This window comes from Pseudophryne corroboree, chromosome 6 (genome assembly GCF_028390025.1).
Source record: "Pseudophryne corroboree isolate aPseCor3 chromosome 6, aPseCor3.hap2, whole genome shotgun sequence".
NCBI lineage: Eukaryota > Metazoa > Chordata > Amphibia > Anura > Myobatrachidae > Pseudophryne > Pseudophryne corroboree.
In genome coordinates this window covers 624,301,166-624,325,195 of record NC_086449.1, presented here as the reverse complement: position 1 = coordinate 624,325,195, position 24,030 = coordinate 624,301,166, and the positions used below count along the sequence as shown (strand labels likewise).

Below are 24,030 nucleotides of genomic sequence, written 5' to 3'. Positions count from 1 at the left end.
GGGGGTGGAGGCTGTATATCTATACTGTGTAACCTATTAAGGCGCACAGTAAGTGCTGGATAGGGGTTTCTCTATATCCTGAAGCGCTGTGTGTGGGTTGTCTCCAATCTCTGTGTCTCTCTTGGCATTCTTAGGGGGGAAACTCTGTCTGCCTCTTCCCTGTGTGTGTGTGTGTGTGTGTGTGTGTGTGTGTGTGTGTGGAGTGTTTGTTGTCTCCATAAAACTATGTCCAGGGACTCTGTCATATGCTGCAGAGGATAATTCCTCTCCGGATGAGCCCATTCCATGTAATCAGGATTGTACTGTTTTAGCGCAGGTCCCTGCAAGGGAGCCTGAGTGGTTAGCCTCTATCAAAACTATGATTTCTCAGATTTCTACTAGGGTTACACAGAATGAAACTGCAACTCAGGTCTTACAGAACTCTATGGCAGTTTGGTCCGGTTCTGTTCCTTTAGGGCCCTCTAGCGTACACTCTCATAAACGTGCTCTTACCCAGATTTTGCAGGATGACATGGATACCGATTCTGACACGGCTGACGGTGATGAAGATGTGCTGCGGGGGGCGGCATCTCTTGCAAAAAGGTTGCAGTCGATGATTGAGGCCATTAGAGATGTGTTGAATATTGTGGATACAACACCTGAGCAGGTTGAGGAGGCTTTCTGAACTAACAATAAGAAAACTTTGCTAACCTTCTCTGCGTCTAAGGAATTTAACTCTCTATTTGAGAAATCCTGGGAAAACCCCGAAGAAAATTTTTTCAGATCCCTAGAAAGGTTCTGGTTGCTTTTCCCTTTCCTGAGGAGGATAGGAAAAAATGGGAAAACCCGCCCATTGTTGACGCGTCTGTCTCCAGACTGTCTAAAAAGGTGGTTTTATCTGTTCCAGGATCTACCGCATTAAAAGAAACGGCTGATCACAAAATTGACAGTATGCTTAAATCCATATACACGGCTTCAGGGGTGATATTACGTCCTACTATTTCCTGTGCGTGGATTTCTAAAGCTGTAGTAAAGTGGTCAGGCATGTTACTTGAAGATTCAAATACATTAGATAAAAGGGACGTTGAATTATTTTTACGTTACATTCAGGATTCTGCAGGATTTATGGTGGAATCCATGAAAGACCTTGGTTCGATGGCTGCAGGGATATCTTCCATGTCTGTCTCGGCTCGCAGAGGACTTTGGCTGCGCCAGTGGTCTGCCGACGCGGAATCCAGGAGAAGTGTGGAGAACCTACCCTACACAGGTCAGGCTCTCTTTGGGGAAGCGTTGGATGCGTGAATTTCCACGGCAACCACAGGTAGGTCACCTTTTCTTCCCTCAGCTGCTCCTGCTCCAAAGAAACCCTTTTCTGCAGCTACGTCACAGTCCTTTCGGGCTGTCCAATCAGGAAAGACCAAGCCTTCTAACGCCTTCTTTAGAGGAGTTCAGGCAAAATCCAAGAACAGAAGCCCGCTTCAGGTACGTCAAAGTACTCAGCATGACGGTGGACAGCGCGGTCTGGAGGTAGGGCCGGTGGGAGCTAGGCTCAGATGATTCAGCCACGTCTGGGTGTCGTCTGGCCTGGACCCCATGGTACAGGATATTGTGTCCCAGGGGGGTACAGTCTGGAGTTTCAAGATCTCCCACCTCACCGATTCTTCAAATCAGGCTTGCCAGTTTTGCTGGCAGACAGGGCTGTCCTACAGGAAGCCATTCAAAAGTTGGTAGAGTCACAGGTCATTGTACCAGTTCCACCTCATCTGCAAAACAGAGGTTACTATTCGAACCTTTTTGTGGTACCAAAACCAGATGGTTCGGTCAGGTCCATTCTGAACTTAAAATCACTAAACCCCTTTCTGAGGGAGTTCAAGTTCAAAATGGAGTCCCTGAGGGCGGTGATATCAGGTCTAGAGGAGGGGGAATACCTGGTATCCCTAGATATCAAGAATGCGTACCTCCACATTCCGATTTGGCCGCCGCATCAGTTTTTTCTCAGATTCCCACTGTTAGACACTCATTTTCAGTTCCAGGCACTGCTATTCGGCCTCTCCACGGTACCGAGGGTGTTCACCAAGGTGATGGCGGAAATGATGGTTCTCATCCGCAGACAGGGGGTGAATATATTCCCATATCTGGACAATCTGCTAATAAAGGCATCGTCCGAGGAAAAGCTGTTGCAGTTCCATTGTTCTCACGACTCGTCTGCTCAGGGAACACGGACGGATCCTGAATCTTCCAAAGCCACATTTGGAGCCAACCAGGAGGTTGTTTTTTGTGGGAATGATCCTCGACACAGAAGTGCAGAGGGTGTTTTTTCCGGAGGAGAAAGCATTGGTGATACAAACAATGGTCCGGGATGTCCTGAAGCCGGCCTGGGTTTCGGTCCATCAGTGCATCCCCCTACTGGGGAAGATGGTGGCCTCTTACAAGGCTCTGCAGTACGGGAGGTTTCATGCTCGGCTCCAACTGGATCTCCTGGTCAAGTGGTCGGGATCCCATCTACACATGCACCAGAGAATACGTCTGTCGCCGAAAGCCAGGATTTCACTTCTCTGGTGGCTGCAACTACCTCACCTTCTGGAGGGCCGCAGGTTCGGTATTCAGGATTGGGTCCTTCTAACCACGGATGCAAGTCTCTGGGGCTGGGGTGCAGTCTCTCAGGGGGAAACCTTCCAAGGAAGGTGGTCAAGTCTGGAATCACGGCCTACCAATAAACATTCTGGAACTAAAAGCTATCTACAACGATCTTCTCCAAGCGGCCAGTCTTCTGCAAGATCGGGCCATTCAAGTGCAGTCAGACAATGTAACGACAGTGGCTTACATAAACCGACAGGGCAGAACGAAGAGCAGAGCTGCAATGTCAAAGGTAACCAGAATCATCCTCTGGGCTGAAAAACACGCGTTGGCGCTGTCAGCAATCTTCATTCCGGGAGTAGCCAACTGGGAAGCGGACTTCCTCAGCAGACAAGATCTCCATCCAGGGGAGTGGGGACTCCATCCGGAGGTGTTCGCGGAGGTAACAGATCGATGGGATGTACCTCAAATAGACATGATGGCCTCTCGTCTCAACAAGAAGCTTCGGCGGTATTGTTCCAGGTCGAGGGACCCACAAGCCGTGGCGGTGGACGCCCTAGTGACGCCGTGGGTGTTCCAGTCTGTGTACTTGTTTCTTCCACTTCCACTCATTTCAAGAGTTCTAAAACTCAAAAGGAGAACAAAAGTTCAGGCAATCCTCATTGCTCTGGACTGGCCAATAAGGGCTTGGTACGCGGATCTTCTGGATCAACTGCTAGAAGAGCCGGGGCCTCTTCCTCTTCGGGAGGACCTGCTGCAGCAGGGGCCGTTCGCTTATCAAGACTTAACGTGGCTACGTTTGACGGCATGGAGGTTGAACGCCAGATATTAGCTCAGAAGGGCATGCCGAACAAGGTTATTCCTACCCTGATACAGGCTAGGAAAGAAGTAATGTCTAAACATTACCATCGTATTTGGGAAAAAATATGTATCTTGGTGTGAGTCCAAGAAGTTTTTTACGGTGGAGTTTCAACTGGGACGGTTTCTCCTCTTCCTGCAAGCAGGTTTGGATATGTGCCTAAGGTTGGGAACCGTAAAGGTCCAGATTTCGGCCCTATCCATTTTCTTCCAGAAACAATTGGCTTCCCTCCCTGAGGTTCAGACTTTTCTGAAAGGGGTTCTGCTCATCCAGCCTCCCTTTGTGCCGCTTATGACGCCCCGGGATCTTAAAGTGGTGTTAGTTCATCCAATCGTATTGGTTCGAGCTTCTACCGGAGGTTGAGGTCAAATTTCTCACGTGGAAGGCTGTCACTTTGTTGACTTTAGCTTCTGCTAGACGTGTGTCGGAGTTGGGGGCTTTGTCTTGTAAGAGCCCCTACTTGATCTTCCATGAAGATAGACCTGAGCTCCGGACACGTCAGCAGTTCTTTCTGAAGGTTGTGTCGGCATTTCATATCAACCAATCTATTGTGGTGCCAGTTGCTACTGACTCCTCAAAGTCCTTGGATGTTGTAAGGGCTCTGAAAATCTATGTGAAGAGGACTGCCCGTCACAGAAAATCGGACTCTGTTTGTCCTGTATGATCCCAAGAAACTTGGGTGACCTGCTTCTAAGCAGACTATCTCTCGCTGAATTAGGTTCACTATCCATCATGCGTATTCCACGGCAGGATTACCGTGTCCTTCATCAGTTAAGGCCCACTCTACTAGTAAGGTGGGTTCTTCTTGGGCGGCTGCCCGGGGTGTCTTGGCTTTACAGCTTTGTCAAGCGGCTACTTGGGGTCGAACACGTTTGCAAAGTTCTACAAGTTCGATACCTTGGCCGCTGAGGACCTGAAGTTTGGTCAATCGGTTCTGCAGGAGCTTCCGTGCTCTCCCTCCCGTTCTGGGAGCTTTGGTACATCCCCATGGTACTAATGTGGACCCCAGCATCCTCTAGGACATAAGAGAAAATAGGATTTTAATTACCTACCGGTAGATCCTTTTCTCGTAGTCCGTAGAGGATGCTGGGCGCCTGCCCAGCGCTTCGTGATCCTGCAGTGGTTACTTAGTTCAGTACTGCTTTGTTTGTGGTTAAGTACTGTTTTGTTACTTGGTTAAGTAATCTTGTTCAGCCGTTGCGGATGTTTCAAGCTGCTTAGCTTGGTTTGCCTTGTATGTGTGAGCTGGTGTGAATCTCGCCACTATCTGTGTAAAATCCTTCTCTCTAAGTTGTCTGTCTCCTCGGGCACAGTTTCTAGACTGAGTCTGGTAGGAGGGGTATAGAAGGATGAGCCAGCCCACACTCTCAAATTCTTAAAGTCCTAGTGGACCCGTCTATACCCCATGGTACTAATGTGGACCCCAGCATCCTCTACGGACTACAAGAAAAGGATTTACCGGTAGGTAATTTAAAATCCTATTTCTCTTACGTCCTAGAGGATGCTGGGGACTCCGTAAGGACCATGGGTATAGACGGGCTCCGCAGGAGACATGGGCACTTTAAGAAAGACTTTAGATCTGGTGTGCACTGGCTCCTCCCTCTATGCCCTTCTTCCAGACCTCAGTTTGATACTGTGCCCAGTGCTGACTGGGTGCTTTTCAGAGAGCTCTACTGAGTTTTCTGACAAAGTATATTTGTTAGGTTTTTTATTTTCAGGGAGCCTGCTGGCAACAGACTCCCTGCATCGAGGGACTGAGGGGAGCACACACAAGGGGGGAGATTGTGCCCATAGCAGCAGCAGTATGAAACGCTGCATGGGTTATTAGACAGGCTATTAAGCCTTTGTTTAGCAGGATGATTCCAGGTTATATCTGTTTGAAAAATGTTATACCCTGTACACTGTATTACCTGTAAGCATGGCATGGTGGCCATTTTAACCATGCTTCCTGTTCTTCCTGTTGTGATTCCAGACGTTCCTGTACTACATCTCTACTCCACCGGAGGCGCAGGGGTGTTAGTGGGAATTTGGGATCAGATTTCATATAGTACTGGTCACGTGCACTGCTCTTGGCCATATATATATATATATATATATAGAGACACCTTAGTACTGTTTTACTGAGTCGTGCAAGTTGTCTGTCTTTGTATATTGTGTTGTCTGTCTGCATAATGAGTAAGGCACCAGCAGAAACTAAAAAGCAGTTTAACTGCAATGTCTGTAAGACTTCAAATACAATTTCGGCTCCGTTTTCAATGCCGGTGTCATCTCCGGACCCTCCATTAGCTGCTGTCATGGCTACATTGCAATCAGAATTGGCCGCCGCTCGACAAGAGCGGGAAGCGGCTAGATCTGAGTCTAGGGTGAGACCGCTAGAACTACTGGTGGGGTCTCAGCTTTGCCAAAGGTCCAAGTCCACCTTGGGTAGAAGGGATAAATTTCATATGAGTTACCTGTTTCTGCGATGTTGCATTCTGACGGTTCTATGCCGGTCCTCGTTGCGCAAGATGAGGGTGAGGAGGGCGAAGTAGACCAGCAGTCAGATAGTGAGGTTTTTGACAGCCCAGGCGTTGATAATCTCATCCGAGCGGTGCGTCAGTCTCTGATCGTTACAGAAACTGAGGAGCCTCTGACAAATGATGTAGTCATCTTTCCTAAACGACCGAGAACTCCAATGTGTTTCAGAATCTCTTACTAAGATGTTACTGGAAACACGAAAGAATCCGGATAGACTGTTTTCTATACCTCGCAGATTTAAGTCTCGTTACCCGTTTCCAGAGTCTGTGACAGCTACATGGGAGAATCCGCCATTGGTGGATTCGTCTGTGTCTAAACTTACAAAGAAATTAACCATACCAGTACCAACTGCTACTACGCTTAAAGACCCTTCAGACCGTAAAATAGTAGCTATGCTAAAGTCCATGTATATAGCAGCAGGAGTGTTGCTTAGACCTGGGGTGGTTGGCATTTGGGTCACTAAGGCGCTAATGGTATGGATAACAGGACTCAAGTCTGCCTTATACTTATCGCTGATCAAACCTGGGAAGCTGCTGATTATCTCTGTACAGCTTCTACTGCCGTCTGTCAGCTCACTTCTCGCCTTTCATCGTCGTTAGTTACAGCACGACGAGCACTCTGGCTGCGTTCTTGGCAAGCGGAGGCAGAGGTCAAAAGAGGTATAGAGGCATTGCCTTACGGTGGCGAGAAGTTGTTTGGTCCTGAATTGTACAAATGGATATCTGAGGCCACGGGATGAATGTCTGTTTTCCTACCATTGCCTCCAACGGTACCTAGACGGAATTACTCTGGCCCGGCGTTCAAATCCTTTAGACCTCAGCCCTTTCGGGGCCGTGGTAGAGGAACAGCCACGCCTGGTAGATGCGGTCGAGGACGTGGTTTCCAACAAACCAACACCAGTCGTCGGGACGCTAAGGTCACCGACAAGCCAGTGGCATGGCGGTCTCCCAGCCCATCTCGGATCTCCAATTGTGGGAGCACGCCTTCAGACGTTCCATTTGGCGTGGTTCCAGACATCCACAGATGGGTGGATCCGCAATTTAGTGTTAAAAGGTTACAAAATAGAGTTTGACTGTCTCCCGCCACTGCGGTTTTTCAAGTCAGGACTGCCTCTGTCGGACGACAGGAGGGCGGTTCTGCAAATTGCATTCCGTCCCTGCTGGATTCAGCAGTTTTGATTCCGGTCCCTGTACACCAACAAGGTCTGGGTTATTATTCCAGTCTGTTTGTGGTACCAAAGCCGGATGGCTCCGTCAGGCCAATATTGAACTTAAAAGGTCTCACTCAGTACGTCTCTCACTACAGATTCAAAATGGAATCTCTGCGGTCAGTAATTGCAGGTTTAGAGCCACAGGAATTCATGATTGCGCTAGATCTCAAGGATGCGTACTTACACATTCTGATTTGGCCACCTCATCGGAGGTTCTTGCGTTTTGCGATACGGCAGAACCATTACCAGTTTCAGGCTCTACCGTTTGGCCTCTCGTCAGCGCCTTGGGTATTTACCAAGGTGATGTCTGTGATGATAGCTCATCTCAGAACCCTGGGAGTGATGATAGTTCCGTACTTGGACAATCTGTTCATCAAAGCTCCGTCTCAACAGATGCTCCTCCAATATGCGTTGCTGACGTACAATGTACTAGTTCAGCACGGTTGGATTGTCAACTTCAAGATATCACATCTAATTCCGTCTCAACGACTTCAATTCCTAGGTACGATTCAAGGAATTTACCTGCCAGAACAGAAAGTACAGATTATTCGTCATCTGGTACATTTAGTGCTCAAGCCACGCACAGTCTCTGTACATTTGTGCATTCGCCTCTTAGGCACAATGGTGGCGGATTTCGAAGCGATTCGGTTCGGAAGATTTCACGCACGTCCTTTTCAACTGGATGTGCTCGCACAGTGGTCGGGCTCGCATCTGCAGATTCACCACAGGGTGAGGTTGTCGCCACAGGCCGGGGTATCTCTACTCTGGTGGCTCAAAGTACACAATCTAACCGCAGGGAAACGGTTCGGCGCCTGGAATTGGATAATTCTAACGACGGACGCGAGTCTCAGAGGTTTGGGAGCTGTAGTTCAAACTTGTCAGCTCCAGGGTCTATGGGCGGATCACGAAATATTGCTGTCTATACATGTCCTGGAACTCCGGGCAATTTACAATGCGCTACGACGAGCAGTGCATATGCTTCGGTCTCAGACTGTCCAGGTGCAGTCAGACAACGCGACGGCGGTCGCATACATCAACAAACAAGAAGGAACGAGAAGCCGCATGGTAATGCGGGAAGTAGCTCGAATCCTCACTTGGGTCGAGCATCACCAAGTGATTTTGTCGGCAGTGTTCATTTCTGGGAGTGGACAACTTGGAGGCGGATTATCTCAGCCGTCGGGATTTTCATCCAGGAGAGTGGGCATTAAATCCAGAAGTGTTTCACATGTTGGTCCAGAGGTGGGGTTACTCTCAAGTGGACCTGATGGCATCTCGCCACAATCACCAAACGCCCCAGTATGTGTCCAGAACGCGAGATCCAAAGGGCAGTGGCGGTGGATGCTCTCACAATCGCGTGGCCGTACGGCCTCGTGTATCTGTTTCCACCGTTTCCGCTGCTCCCTCTGTTGCTAAAACGGATCAAAAGAGAGTCCGCCACAGTCATACTAGTGGCGCCTCATTGGCCTCGGGGAGCTTGGTTCTCGGATCTCCGCGGACTACTCGCAGACGATCCTTGGCCACTCCCACTACGTCCGGACCTGTTACAACAGGGTCCATTCCTTTACCCCGATGTAGCGCGGCTGCGTTTGACGGGGTGGCTGTTGAGACCGCCCTCTTACGTAGAGAGGGCGTTCCAGAATCAGTTATACCAACCATGTTACGAGCTAGGAAGCCTGTTACCGCAGCTCATTATTACAGAATTTGGCGTGCCTATATAGGTTGGTGTGAAGCTCGGAAGTTTCCGACTTCATCTTTCAAGTTATCCCGTCTTTTGTTATTTCTACAAACGGGGTTAGATGGAGGTCTGCGTTTATCTACACTTAAGGTGCAGGTATCTGCTTTGTCAAATTACTTTCAAAGACGATTGGCTCTATTGCCGTCTGTACACACTTTTCTACAAGGTGTCCTCAGCGTACAGCCTCCATTCATTCCACCTACAGCGCCATGGGACTTGAATCTGGTTTTAGATTTCTTACAGTCTTCATATTTTGAACACTTACAACAAGTTGATATTAAGTTTCTCACTTGGAAAACAATTTTTCTACTAGCCTTAGCTTCGGCAAGGCGTGTTTCAGATTTGGGTGCCTTGTCATGCAAGCCACCGTATTTGGTGTTTCATGACAGAGCGGAACTTCGGACGAATCCCGCTTTCCTACCAAAGGTAGTGTCATCTTTTCACATCAATCAACCAATAGTAGTTCCTGTGTGTTAACAGAAGATTCTGGAACTTTGGATGTGGTACGCGCACTACGCGTTTATGTATCCCGAACGTCTACAGTTCGTAAAACGGATACGTTGTTTGTTCTCTATGATGCTGCCAAGATGGGTTGGCCAGCTTCTAAGCAGACCTTATCCAGATGGATTAAACTGACCATACGTCATGCTTACCTTCATGCTAGGTTACAGCCGCCTACATCAGTAACAGCTCATTCCACACGTTCTGTGGGAACTTCATGGGCAGCTGGTCGTGGGGCTTCTACGACGCAGCTTTGCCGTGCGGCTACGTGGTCATCAGTGCACACGTTTGTGCGCTTTTACAAGTTTGATACGTTTGCGGCATCAGCATCTAGCTTTGACCGCCTAGTGTTAAAGGTGCCAAACAGCTCTCCCGCCCACGGGGGAAGCTTTGGTACGTCCCAAGAGTACTCCAGTGACCCCTAGTGGATGAAAAAGAAAATAGGATTTTGGTACTTACCAGGTAAATCCTTTTCTTTGAATCCATAGGGGGCACTGGACGCCCACCCAGAGCAGTTTTACCTGGTTTGTGGTAAGTTCAGGGGATCTTATGGTAACACACTCTCACAGACTGGTTCAAATTTTCAAGTTCTATCGGTTATGGTGTCAACTGTTTAGTTGTCAGTAACATTATGTGTCAACTTTATTGTTGTCCGTTATGTTATATGTAATTCTCCATTGTCAACCTCTCTATAGCTCCTGTTCGGCTCAGTAAAAAACACTGAAGTACTCTGGGATATGGAGGGGAGGAGAGTTCTAAATTTAAATATTCAGTGCCCTGTTCTTGCTGAAGCCGTCCATATCCTAAGAGTACTCCAGTGCCCTCTATGGATTCAAAGAAAAGGATTTACCTGGTAAGTACCAAAATCCTATTTTCTGGCCAAAGATAGATATATATATATATATATATATATATATATATACATATATATCTAGGCACTGTATATATAAAGAGCCCCCGCCAGTTTTTATTATATTTAAGCGGGACAGAAGCCCGCCGCCGAGGGGGCGGGGCTTCTCCCTCAGCACTCACCAGCACCATTTTCTCCACAGCACAGCTGAGAGGAAGCTCCCCGGAATCTCCCCTGCTTATCCACGGTGAAAGGGGGTTTCAGAGAAGAGGGGGGGGGGGGGTGGCACATAATTGGCAGCAAATAATAGTATTACAGCGTTACTGGGTAAACACATTGTGTGTTTTTCCTGGGGTATTAGCGCTGGGTGTGTGCTGGCATACTCTCTCTCTGTCTCTCCAAAGGGCCTTGTGGGGGAACTGTATTCAGATAAGAGGATTCCCTGAGTGTGTGGTGTCGGTACGTGTGTGTCGACATGTCTGAGGTAAAAGGCTCTTCTAAGGAGGAGATGGAGCAAATGTGTGTGTGTGGTGTCTCCGTCGACAACGCCGACACCTGACTAAATATGTGGAATTAAGTACTGAGGTAAATTTATTGCACAAAAGTTTAGAGAACAGACAGGGAATCTACCCATGTCTGTCCCTATGTCGCAGGGACCTTCAGAGTCTCAAAACGCCCACTATCCAAAATAATAGACACTGATACCGACACGGAGTCTGACTCCCGTGTCGACTACGATGATGCAAAGTTACAGCCGAAACTTGCAGAAAAGTATTCAATATATGATTATTGTAATAAAAGATGTTTTGCATATCACTGATGACCCATCTGTCCCTGACACGAGGGTACACATGTTTAAGGGGAAGAAAGCTGAGGTAACATTTCCCCCCTCTCATGAACCAAATGAATTGTGTAAAAAAGAGCGGGAATCTCCAGACAAGAAACTGCAGTTTCCCAAAAGAATTCTCATGGCGTATCCTTTCTCTGCTAGGGCCAGAATACGATGGGAATCCTCCCCTGGGGTGGACAAGGCGTTGACACGTTTACCCAAAAGGTAGCGCTGACATACCAAGATACAGCTATTCTCAGGGATCCTGCAGATAGCATGCAGAAAAGTACTTTGAAGTCCATTTACACATATTCTGGTACACTATTCAGATCGGCGATTGTGTCGGCAGGGGTTTATAGCGCTGTAGCAGCGTGGACAGATACCTTATCAGCGGAGATTGAAACCCTAGATAAGGATACCATGTTATTGACCCTAGGATATATAAATGATGTTGTCTTATATATAAGACATGCTCAAAGAGACATTCGTCTACTGTGTTCTAGAGTCAACGCTATGTCGATTTCTGCTAGACGTGTCCTGTGGAACATGCAATGGACAGGTGATGCCGACTAAAAGAGGCATATGGAGGTTTTACCTTACAAGGGTGAGGAATTGTGTGGAGAAGGGCTCTCGGACCTGGTCTCCACAGCTATAGCTGGTAAATCTGATCTTTTGCCTTATATTCCCTCACAGCCTAAGAATGCACGACATTATCAAATGCAGTCCTTTCGGTCGCAGAAAAACAAGAAAGTACGAGGAGCGTCCTTTCTTACCAGAGGTAAGGGCGTAGGGCACAGCTAGTCCCCAGGAACAGAAGTCCTCCCCGGCCTCTACTAAATCCACCGCATGACGCTGGGGCTCCGCTAAGGGAGTCCGCCCCAGTGGGAGCACGTCTTCGACTCTTCAGCCACATCTGAGTTCACTCACAGGTGGATCCCTGGGCAATAGAAATAGTTTCTCAGGGTTACAAGCTGGAATTCGAAGAGGTGCCTCCTCGCCGGTTTTCCTTATCGGCCCTACCGGCTTCTCCCCCAGAAAGGGAGATAATATTAAATACAATTCACACATTGTATCTCCAACAGGTGGTGCTCAAGGTTCCCCTCCAACAAGGAAGGAAATATTACTCAACCTTGGCTGTAGTCCCGAAACCGGACGGTTCGGTCAGACCTATTTTAAAATTAAAATCTCTGAACCTATACTTGAAAAGGTTCAAATTCAAGGTGGAATCGCTCAGAGCGATCATCGCCGGCCTGGAAGGGGGGGATTTTATGGTGAATCTAGACATAAAGGCTGCATACCTTCATGTTCCCATTTATCCACCCCATCAGGCGTACCCGAGAATTATGGTACAGTATTGTCATTACCAATTTCAGGGTAATTGGCGGAAATGATGGTGCTCCTACACAAGCAAGGAGTCACAATTATCCCATACTTGGACGATCTCCTAATAAGGGCGAGATCAAAAGAGCAGTTGTTGAACAGCGTGTCACTTTCGCTGAAGGTGTCACAGCAACTCGGCTGGATTCTCAATATCCCGAAGTCACAGTTGGTTCCTATGACTCGTCTGCCCTTCTTGGGTATGATTCTGAATACGGACCAGAAATGGGTTTATCTTCCGATAGAGAAGGCCCAGGAACTAATGACTCTGGTAAATCACCTATTAAAGCCAAAACAGGTGTCAGTGCATCACTGCACTCGGGTCCTGGGAAAGATGGTGGCATCTTATGGGGCCATTCCCTACGGCAGGTTCCATGCAAGGACTTTCCAATGGGATCTACGGAACAAGTGGTCCGGATCACATCTACAGATGCATCAGTTAATAACCCTGTCCCCTAGGGCCAGGGTGTCTCTCCTGTGGTGGCTGCAGAGTGCTCACCTTCTGCAGGGTCGCAGGTTCGCCATCCAGGACTGGATTCTGGTAGCCACGGACGCGAGCCTCCGAGGTGGGGGAGCAGTCACACAGGGAAGAAACTTCCAATGTCTTTGGGTCAAGTCAAAAAAACTTGTATTCAAATCAACATCCTGGAGCTGAGGGCCATATACAACGCCCTTCGGCAAGCGGAACCATTGCTTCGCGACCTACCGGTTCTGATCCAGTCAGACAACATCACCGCAGTGGCTCATGTAAACCCCCAAGGCGGCACAAAGAGCAGAGTGGAAATGGCAAAACCACCAGGATTCTACGCTGGGTGGAGAATCATGTAAGCGCATTTTCAGCAGTTCATTCCGGGAGTGGATATCTGAGAAGCAGACTTCCTCAGCAAACACGACCTGCATCCAAGAGAGGACTGCTTTAGGAAGCCTTCGCACAGATTGCAAGTCAGTGGGTACTGCCACAGATAGACATGATGGCGTCCCGCCTCAACAAGAAGCTACAGAGGTATTGCACCAGGTCAAGAGACCCTCAGGCAGTAGCTGTAGATGCCCTAGTGACACCGTGGGTGTTCCAGTCGGTCTATGTATTTCCCCCTCTTCCTCTCATACCCAAGGTGTTGAGAATGGTAGGAGGGAGAGGAATGAGAACAATCCTCATTATTCCAGATTGACCACGAAGGACCTGGTATCCGGATCTGCAGGAAATGCTCACAGAAGATCCGTGGCCTCTTCCTCTAAGACAGGACCGGTTGCAACAGGGGCCATGTCTATTCCAAGACTTACCGCGGCTGCGTTGGACGGCATGGCGGTTGAACGCCGAATCCTAGCGGATAAGGGTATTCCGGATGAGGTCATTCCTACGCTAATACAGGCTAGGAAGGACATGACCTCAAAACATTATCACCGTATATGGTGAAAATATGTTTCTTGGTGTGAGGCCAGGAATGCTCCTACGGAAGAATTCCATCTGGGCCAATTCCTTCACTTCCTGCAAACTGGAGTGAATTTCGGCCTAAAATTAGGATCGATTAAGGTTCAGATTTCGGCCTTATCCATTTTCTTTCAAAAGGAATTGGCCTCTCTCCCTAAAGTACAAACTTTTGTGAAGGGAGTACTGCATATTCAGCCTCCTTTTGTACCTCCGGTGACGCCTTGGGACCTTAACGTGGTGTTAAGTTTCATTAAGTCACACTGGTTTGAACCACTTAAAACGGTGGAGTTGAAAAATCTCACTTGGAAGGTGGTCATGTTATTAGCTTGGCTTCGGCTAGGCGAGTGTCGGAATTAGCGGCTTTATCACATAAAAGCCCCTATCTGGTTTTCCATATGGATAGAGCGGAATTGCGGACCCGTCCTCAATTCCTGCCAAAAGTGGTTTCATCCTTTCATATGAACTATTGTGGTGCCTGTGGCTACGCGTGACTTGGAGGATCCCGAGTCCCTTGATGTGGTCAGGGCTTTGAAAATTTACGTGGCCAGATCGGCTACAGTCAGAAAACAGAAGCACTGTTTGTCATGTATGCAACCAACAAGATTGGTGCCCCTGCTTCAAAGTAGACTATTGCTCGCTGGATATGTAACACGATTCAGCAGGCGCATTCTATGGCGGGATTGCTGTTACCTAAATCGGTCAAGGCCCATTCCACTAGGAAGGTGGGCTCTTCTTGGGCTGCTGCCAGAGGAGGGGTCTCGGCGCTACAGCTGTGCCGAGCTACTACTTGGTCGGGTTCAAACTCCTTTGCAAAGTTCTATAAGTTTGATACCCTGGCTGAGGAGGACCTCCTGTTTGCTCAATCGGTGCTGCAGAGTCATCCGCACTCTCCCGCCCGTTTGGGAGCTTTGGTGTAATCCCCATGGTCCTTGCGGAGTCCCCAGCATCCTCTAGGACGTTAGAGAAAATAAGATTTTAAACCTACCGGTAAATCTTTTTCTCGTAGTCCGTAGAGGATGCTGGGAGCCCATCCCAAGTGCGGACTACTTCTGCAAGACTTGTATATAGTTATTGCTTAAATAAGGGTTATGTTATAGTCTCATCGGTCTTGGACTGATGCTATGTCGTTTTCATACTGTTAACTGGATAGTATATCACAAGTTATACGGTGTGATTGGTGTGGCTGGTATGAATCTTGCCCTTGGATTAACAAAAATCCTTTCCTCGTACTATCAGTCTCCTCTGGGCACAGTTTCTCTAACTGAGGTCTGGAGGAGGGGCATAGAGGGAGGTGCCAGTGCACACCAGATCTAAAGTCTTAAAGTGCCCATGTCTCCTGCGGAGCCCGTCTATTCCCCATGGTCCTTACGGAGTCCCCAGCATCCTCTACGGACTACGAGAAAAAGATTTACCGGTAGGTTTAAAATCCTATTTTTCTTAAGTCCTAGAGGATTCTGGCGTCCATTTACTACCATGGGGTATAGACTGGTCCACTAGGCGCCATGGGCACTTTAAGAATTTGATAGTGTGGGCTGGCCTCTCCCTCTATGCCCCTTCTACCAGACTCCGTTTAGAAAATTTGCCCGGAGGAGCCGGTCATGCTGAAGGAAGCGCCTGAAGAGTTTTCTGCATTTATTTTCTATGTTTGTTGTTTCAGGCAGGGATGGTTGGCACCTGCCTGCTTCGTGGGACTTAGGGGGGGAGGGGGGATTTGGGAACAGCCCAACCTCTTAAAGGGTTAATGGTTCCGTTCCCCGCTGACAGGACACTGAGCTCCTGAGGGAACTATTCGCAAGCCCCACCACGGCGAGCGTACATTCCTGCATCACGCCGCCACCCCTAACAGAGCCAGAAGAATGAAGAGCGGTGAGTACTGAGCCGGCGTCCCGTTTAACGGGGAGCCGGCCATTATGGCGGCACAAGGGTACGGTGACGCACGGCTTCTAAACTGGGTGGAATGCGTCCTCAGACACGGTACACAACTGCGTCTCAGTACACAGTACCCAGACTGGCAACACAGCCTTAAAACGGTTTCTCTTCATTTTAAGCACCAGATTCCTCAGCCACTATAAAAAAAAAGTGAGAAGACTGCGTGCCATTGTAGGGGCGGGGCTTCACTATGAGAGTATCCAGCAGCTCACCAGCACCATTTTTCCTCTGCAGGACACAGGTGCTGACAGGACAGGGATGTGCAGCTCCTCCGGTGTGACTCCAGATTACCTCAGCGGTACCAGGGGGTCATAGCAGGGGTGGAGCGACTATTAGTGTACTTTGTCCCCTATCAGGGTACTTAGTCTACGACCCGGCTAAGCTTGGCATTAGCGATAAGGGGGGGTGAGGGCTTGCTCCAAACTACTGTGTCTCCCTGAAGGGCTCTTTGTGGGTTAATTGTGCTTAACTTTTTCCTGTGTGTGTGTGTGTGTGCTGTCACATTTACATTATGTCAGGCAAAGAGTGTGTTTCTTTTACAGCGGAGTGTTCCTCCTCACCTGGGGGCTCAGTACTGGATACTCAGGGTTCACAAGTTAGCGGGGCTGAACCGGAGTGGGTTATTTCTCTCAAAGGAATGATTTATACTCTTCCTACAAAATTGTTCCGCAATGAAAAATATGCAATACTTAAAACAAACTGAATGAGTTTATGAACAGAGACTCAGTCCCCAAAATTGCGTCTCAGTCCCCCCCATTTGTCCGCAAAAGCGATCTCTGGCCCATATCCTGCAATCTGACTGACTCTGATGGGTCAGACTTGGAGGAGGGTGAGGGTCAGTCTTGGAGTGGGGGGATGTGGCTCTCTCACAGGGAATAGAGGCTCTTATAGAGGCTATCAGAGATGTTCTGCATATTCCTGATAAGGTGTCAGAGGAGAATGAGGAATCTTATTTTAATGTAAAGAAGAAGTCCTCCGTTACTTTTCCTGTGTCAAAGGAATTGAATACCCTGTTTGAAGAACCATGGGTTAATCCTGATAAGAAGTTTCAGATCCCTAAAAGGTTGCTCTCATCTTTTCCTTTTCCTCTGGAGGATAGGTAAAAAATTGGAAAATCCACCGATATTGAACGCATCAGTCTCTAGGCTGTCACGTAAAATTGTATTGCCTGTTCTTGGTTCAGCATCCCTAAAAGACATGGCTGATCTCAAATCATTGTACACAGCTTCTGGGGTGGGCTAAAGACCCACTATTGCATGTGCGTGGATCACTAAAGCCATTGCGAAATGGTCAGGTAACCTAATTGAGGGGTTAGATTCCTTATCTATGGGGGATGTTGTCTTACTCCTGCAGCATATACAGGACTCTGCAAACGTTATGGTGGAAGCCATAAAGGCAATAGGCGTGCTTAACGCAACCTCCACCGCTATGGCAGTGTCTGCACGCAGGGGGTTGTGGCTACGCCAGTGGACTGCTGACATGGACTCCAGGAACGGCGTGGAAGGCCTATCATTCGCAGGAGAGGCCTTGTTTGGAGATGAACTAGACAAATGGATCTCCACAGCTACTGAGGATAAGTCTACGTATCTTTCTTCCGCAGCCCCCCCAACCAAGAAGACTTATTCAACTTCTAAGTTGCAGTCCTTTTGGACGGTGAAGTTCAAGGGCAAATCCAGGGGTGCTTCTGCGTCCTCCAACGGCGCAAGAGGTAAACCACGCAAACCAGCAACTGCAGGTGCTCAGGAACAGAGCTCAGGCTCTGCTTCCTCAAAGACTTTAGCATGACGGTGGACCGCAATGCCTGGAAGGCTGTTTAGAGCCCGACTACAATTCTTCACTCAGATCTGTTCAAATCCGTGATCTTATTCCTAGGGCTACAGACTGGAGTTTCAAGAGCTCCCACCTCACAGATTCTACAATTCGGGCTTACCAGTTTCACAAGAGGGAAGTATAACTTTACATCATGCCATCCAAAAACTGGTACAGACTCGCGTCATTGTTACAGTTCCACTTCCTCTACTAAACAAGGGGTACTATTCCAACTTGCCCGTAGTACCGAAGCTGGCCGTTTCAGTAAGACCGATTCTGAACCTCAAGTCTTTTAACCCGTACTTACGAGTGTTCAAATTCATGATGGAGTCTCTGAGAGCAGTGATCTCAGGTCTGGAGGAGGGGGAATTCCTAGTGACTCTGGATATCAAGAATGCGTGCCTTCATATTACGATCTGGCCGACTCATCAGGCTTATCTACAGTTTGCACTGCAGGACTGTCACTACCAGTTCCAGGCCCTGCCATTTTGTCTCTCCACGGCACCAAGGGTGTTCACCAAGGTGATGGCAGAGATGATGTTTCTTCTCCGCAAACAGAGAGTGAACATAATGCTTTACCTGGATGATCTCCTAATAAAAGCACCGTCCAGGGAGAGGTTGCTGGACAGCATTGGTCTCTCAAACAATCTCCTCCAGGATCACAAGTGGATTCTGAACCTTCCGAAATCTCACCTAGAGCCAACACGGAGGCTGCCATTCCTGGGAATGATACTGGACACGGAGTCACAAAAGATGTTCCTTCCGTTGGAAAAGGCATTGGTAATCCAGTCGATAGTTCGGGATGTCCTGAAGCCAACCCGGGTGTCAGTGCATCTATTCATTCGCCTTCTGGGTCAAATGGTGGCCTCTTACGAGACACTTCAATACGGAATGTTTCACGCAAGACCCTTCCAGCTGGATCTGTTGGACAAATGGTCCGGATCGCATCTTCACATGCACCAGAGGATCAGTCTGTCGCCAAAGGCCAGGATCTCCCTTCTGTGGTGGCTACAGTCTTCTCACCTCGTCGCAGGACTGAGGTTCAGAATTCAGAACTGGATTTTGTTAACCACAGACGCAAGCCTCAGAGGTTGGGGAGCAGTCACTCGGGGTGCAGTTTCAGGGAATATGGTCAAGTCAGGAAGTCATCCTTCCAATCAACATTCTGGAACTCAGGGCCATATACAACGCCCTTCTGCAGGCCTCACATTTTCTTCAAGATCGGGCCATTCAGGTTCAGTCGGCAATGTGACGGCAGTAACATATATAAACTGACAGGGTGGAACAAAAGCAGAGCAGCAATGTCAGAGGTGTCAAGAATTCTCCTATGGGCAGAAAGAAACTCTGTGGCGTTTGTCAGCGGTCTTCATTCCGGGAGTAGACAACTGGGAAGCAGACTTCCTCAGCAGACACGACCTGCACCCGGGGGAGTGGGGCCTTCACCCGGAAGTGTTCAGGTGCTTGACAAGTCGATGGAGATATCCACAGATCAACATGATGGCATCTCGTCTCAACAAGCTCAAGCGGTATTGTTCCAGGTCGAGAGACCCACAAGCGCTGGGGATAGATACTCTGACAACTCCATAGGTCTATCAGATGGTGTACGCGTTTACTCCACTTCATCTGATCCCAAGAATTCTAAAGGGGGTAATGTCTAAGCATTACCATCGTATTTGGAAGAAATACGTCTTTTGGTGTGAGAGCAGAAATTATTCTGCAGTGGAATTTCATCTGGAACGTTTCCTGCTTTTTCAGCAGGCAGGTGTGGATGTGGGCCTACGTCTGGGGTCCATAAAAGTCCAGATTTCAGCCTTGTCCATTTTCTTTACGAAACAATTGACTTCTCTCCCTGAAGTCCAGACGTTCTTGAAAGGTGTTCTCTACAGCTAACCTCCCTTTGTGCCTCTCACGGCACCTTGGGATCTCAATTTGGTGCTGCAGTTCCTCCAATCGGACTGGTTTGAACCGTTACAGGAGGTGGACGTAGAATATCTTGCGTTGAAAACCGTCACACTGTTGTCCTTGGCTTCAGCAAGACGTGTATCGGAGCTGAGGGCTTTGTCTCACAAAAGTCCCTATTTAATTTTCCATGAGGACAGAGCTGAACTCAGGACACGTCATCAATTTCTTCCTAAAGTGGTGTCCACATTTCACATCAACCAACCTATTGTGGTTCCAGTTGTCACCGACTCCTCAAGTCTTTGGATGTTTTGAGGGCTTTGAAGGTGTATGTAAAGCGAACAACTCGTCACAGAAAATCTGACTCGCTGTTTGTTCTTTATGCTCCTAATAAAATTGGGTATTCTGCTTCAAAGCAGTCCGTTGCACGCTGCATCAGGCTTACTATTCAGCATGCTTATTCCACAGCAAGTTTACTTTGTCCCATATCTGTACAGGCCCACTCTACTAGGTCAATGGGTTCTTCCTGGGCGGCTGCCCGGGGTGTCGCTGCTTTTACAGCTCTGCTAAGCAGCTACTTGGTCAGGTTTGGACACGTTTGCTAAGTTCTACAAGTTCGATACTTTGGCCTCTGAGGACCTTCGGTTTGGTCAAGTCAGTTCTGCGGGAACTCCGCACTCTCCACCCGGTTTGGGAGCTTTGGTACATCCCCATGGTACTAAATGGACCCCATTTTCCTCTAGGACGTAAGAGAAAATAGGATTTTAATTACCTACTGGTAAATCCTTTTCTCGTAGTTCGTAGAGGATACTGGGTACCCAGTGCTTCGTTCTTCCTGCACTGTTACTTGGTTAAATAATGTTGGCTCAGCCGTTGCTGTTCCTGTTTAAAGTTCGGTTAGCTTGGCTTTCCTCTTGTGTGTGTTCTGGTTCGGAATCTCACCACTATCCTTATCTATCCTTCTCTCAAAGTATGTCCGTCTCCTCGGGCACAGTTTCCTAGACTGATTCTGGCAGGAGGGGCATAGAGGGAGTATCCAGCCCACACTATCAAATTCTTAAAGTGCCCATGGCTCCTAGTGGACCCGTCTATACCCCATGGTACTAAATGGACCCCAGTATCTTCTACGCACTACAAGAAAGGGATTTAGCGGTAGGTAATTAAAATCCTATTTTCTGTTCTATTCGGATCAGGACTGGACAGTTCTGAGGTCTTGGTGGACAGTTCTTCAGTTCTGAGGGCTTGGTGGGGTAAGAGTTCCTTCCTTCTGACCAAGGCACAAAACTTAAAGGCCAACAATATTGTTTCTTTCGTGTCTCCAAATGAGCCTCCTCAAGGACTTATGTTGGCAGTTCCCATAGGTAGACCTAAAAAGCCTGCTAAGCAAACAACCTGTTGAGGAACCAGGGTGTCTTCTTGCATACACTGGTCCGTGATGGGAGCCTATCTGCTGTGCTTCCAATCCTGGATTGTAGGTTTCAGATAAAGGCTGTAGTTCCTGATAGCCTGTTGGCTCGTTTTACTTTATCCATAAGCTCCGGTTCAGCGTGGTGCTTCTTTAGAACGGTTGTCCACCTTGTTCTCCGTTTTATGTTTACAAACTTTTGCAGCTTGAAATGCCAGAATAGCACAAAAGGGTTTATTTGCACCATATATCCCCCCCTAGCGGCATCTATGTAACTCCAGACATTGGGGCAGATGTATTAACCTGGAGAAAGCATAAGGAAGTGATAAACCAGTGATATGTGCAAGGTGATAAAGGCACCAGCCAATGAGCTCCAATATGTAAATGAACAGTTAGGATCTGATTGGCTGGTGCCTTTATCACCTTGCACATATCACTGGTTTATCACTTCCTTATGACTTCTCCAGGTTAATACATCTGCCCCACTGTTTGCTAGTGTCCCCCAGACAGGATGAGAGAAGAGGATTTGTTTACTCACTGTGTTGGGTTTATTTTCTCCAATATACTTGTTAGGTTAAACTGAGACAGATTGCATGGTGGGATGTAGAGGTTATCATCAAACATGTTTTGAAGGTTCTGCCTGTTCCTAGAAGACATCTACACCCAGTTGTCTGCCAGTGTCCCCAGATGGATTCCATAAATTGTATTTAGTGATCCGTACCAAAAATCCTTTTATTCACTATAGTGCTATAGAATCCAGGCTTACTGGTATGTTAATTGGCAACTTGATGGGCTGCACTCATAAATATAGGTATCCCATAAATTGGCTGTCTCCTCTGTTTATAGATCAAAGATGATCTTTTTCTATCTTCCATTCTATTATGATATATTTAAAAAGCAAGTGTGCTTCATTTGTAAATCGAGTCTACTTTTCTGCTGTCAGAAATATAAAAGTGTGTGTCTGTGCATGTATCTTTTATATATGTGAAAGAACTTTATTTTATTGTGCGTTTATCTCCCTTTATAATTTACAGGGAATGTCCAAGCCTCTCACGCAGGGATCCTATGTCATTAATAAATTACCTTCAAAACACCGCCTTGGATCAGTAAGCGTCAGTCAGTCTGATCCGATGTATGTGGCTCCTAACCAGAATAGCTCAGTGGAGGAAACACCGGTAGGTGCTTTAACCTTTACATACAACCTACACTGCTTGTATACAGGTAATTGGAGTATTGCATTTACACACTATTCAGAATTGGCTGCATTAAGTCTTTGACAATGAGTGACGTACTTTCTTTGCATGATGAATTACACGTATATAAGTATGCTAGGTGATCATTTTTTAAGACAGTAGTTTTAATTCTTTGATTTAACATTGCTGCAGTCTGTGCTGATCTTGCTTAATAAAAATAGGATTTTGGTACTTACCAGATAAATCCTTTTCTTTGAATCCATAGGGGTCACTGGAGTACTCTTGGGATATGGATGGGGCGTAGCCGGGAATGGCACATTTAAATATTTAAATTAGTAACTGGTCACCCCCTCCATACTCCCATATAGCCTTCAGTATTTTTACTGAGCCGAACAGAAGCGATAGAGAGGATGAACCATAGAGAATTGCATATAACAGTATAATATAACGGTCAACACTAACGTTGACACATAACGCAACTGACAACTAATCAGTTGACACTACAAAAGATATTACCGTAACATTGTATCCATCGGTTATAATGTGTTACTATAAGATCCCCGGAACTTACCACAAGACAAGTAAACTGCTCTGGGTGGGCGTCCAGTGCCCCCTATGGATTCAAAGAATAGGATTTATCTGGTAAGTACCAAAATCTTGTTTTCTTTTTCATCCACTAGGGGTCACTGGTGTACTCTTGGGACGTACCAAAGTTTCCCCCTTAGGCGGGAGAGCTGTTTGGCACCTGTAACACTAGACGGCCAAAGCAACATGCTGATGCCGTAAACGTATCAAACTTGTAACAGCGCACAAACGCGTGCACTGATGACCTTGTAGCAGCGCGTCTAAGTTGTTTCGTAGAAGCTCCACGACCTGCTACCCATGACGTTCCCCAAGAACGTGTGGAATGGCCTGACACTGATGTAGGCGGTTGTAGCCTATTATGAAGCTAAGCCTGACGTATGGTATAAGGTCTACTTGGAAGCTGGCCAAGCCATCTTAACTACATTATAGAGAACAAACAATGTAACTGTTTTACATGCAATTGTTGTTTGGCTACATAAACGCGTAGTGCGCGTACCACATCTAAAATAGCTGAAGTTCCTGTCCCTCTTGATAACACGGGAACCACAGAATTAATTCATGTGTAACATTATACTATCTTTGGTAGGAAAACGGAATTCATGCGAAGTTCCGCACTATGATTATAAAACACCAGATACGGTGGCTTGCATGACAAGGCACCCAATGTTGAAACACGCCTTGCTGTGGCTAAGGCTAAGAGAAACTGTTTTCTAAGTGAGAAACTTACCAACCACTTGTTGTAAGGGTTCAAAATATGAAGACTGTAAAAAACCTACAACCAGATTCAAGTTCCATGGCACAAATGGAGGTTGTACTCTGACGACATCTTGCAGGAAAGTGTGTACAGTCAGCAAAGGAGCCAAACGCCCTTGCAGGTAAATTGACAAGGCAGAGACCTGCACCTTGAGTGTAGAAACGTAGTCCTCCACCTAACCCAGTTTGTAAAAATAGTAAAAGACGGGATAACTTGAAAGATAATGTCGGAACTTCCGAGTTTCACACCAACCTATATAGGCACGCCAAAGAGCTGCCGTAACTGGCTTCCTAGCACTTAACATGGTTGGTAGAACAGATTCTGGAATGCCCTCCCTTCTAAAAAAAAAAGGCGGTTTTAACAGCCACCCCGGCAAACGCCGCCGCGCTAAATCGGGGTAAAGGAACGAAACCTGTTGTAACAGGTCTGGACGTGGCGGGAGCGGTTAAGGATCGGATGCGAGTAGGTCGCAGAGATCCGAGAACCATGCTCTCCGAGGCCAATGAGACGCCACTAGTACGACCGTCGTGGACCCTCGTTTGGTCCGCTTTAGCAACCGAGGAAGCAGCGGAAACGGTGGAAACAGATGCACA

General features: G+C 47.6%; 1 protein-coding gene across 3 annotated transcripts in view; it reads left to right on the top strand.

The window, feature by feature from the left end:
* RBM27 (RNA binding motif protein 27) overlaps positions 1–24,030 on the top strand; it is a 455,159-nt gene that overhangs the window by 248,322 nt on the left and 182,807 nt on the right. For all 3 annotated transcript variants that reach the window (XM_063928111.1, XM_063928110.1, XM_063928112.1), the window contains one exon: positions 21,940–22,080. In XM_063928111.1, coding sequence (XP_063784181.1) covers positions 21,940–22,080 — 141 coding nt within the window. The remainder of the gene's footprint in view (positions 1–21,939; positions 22,081–24,030) is intronic.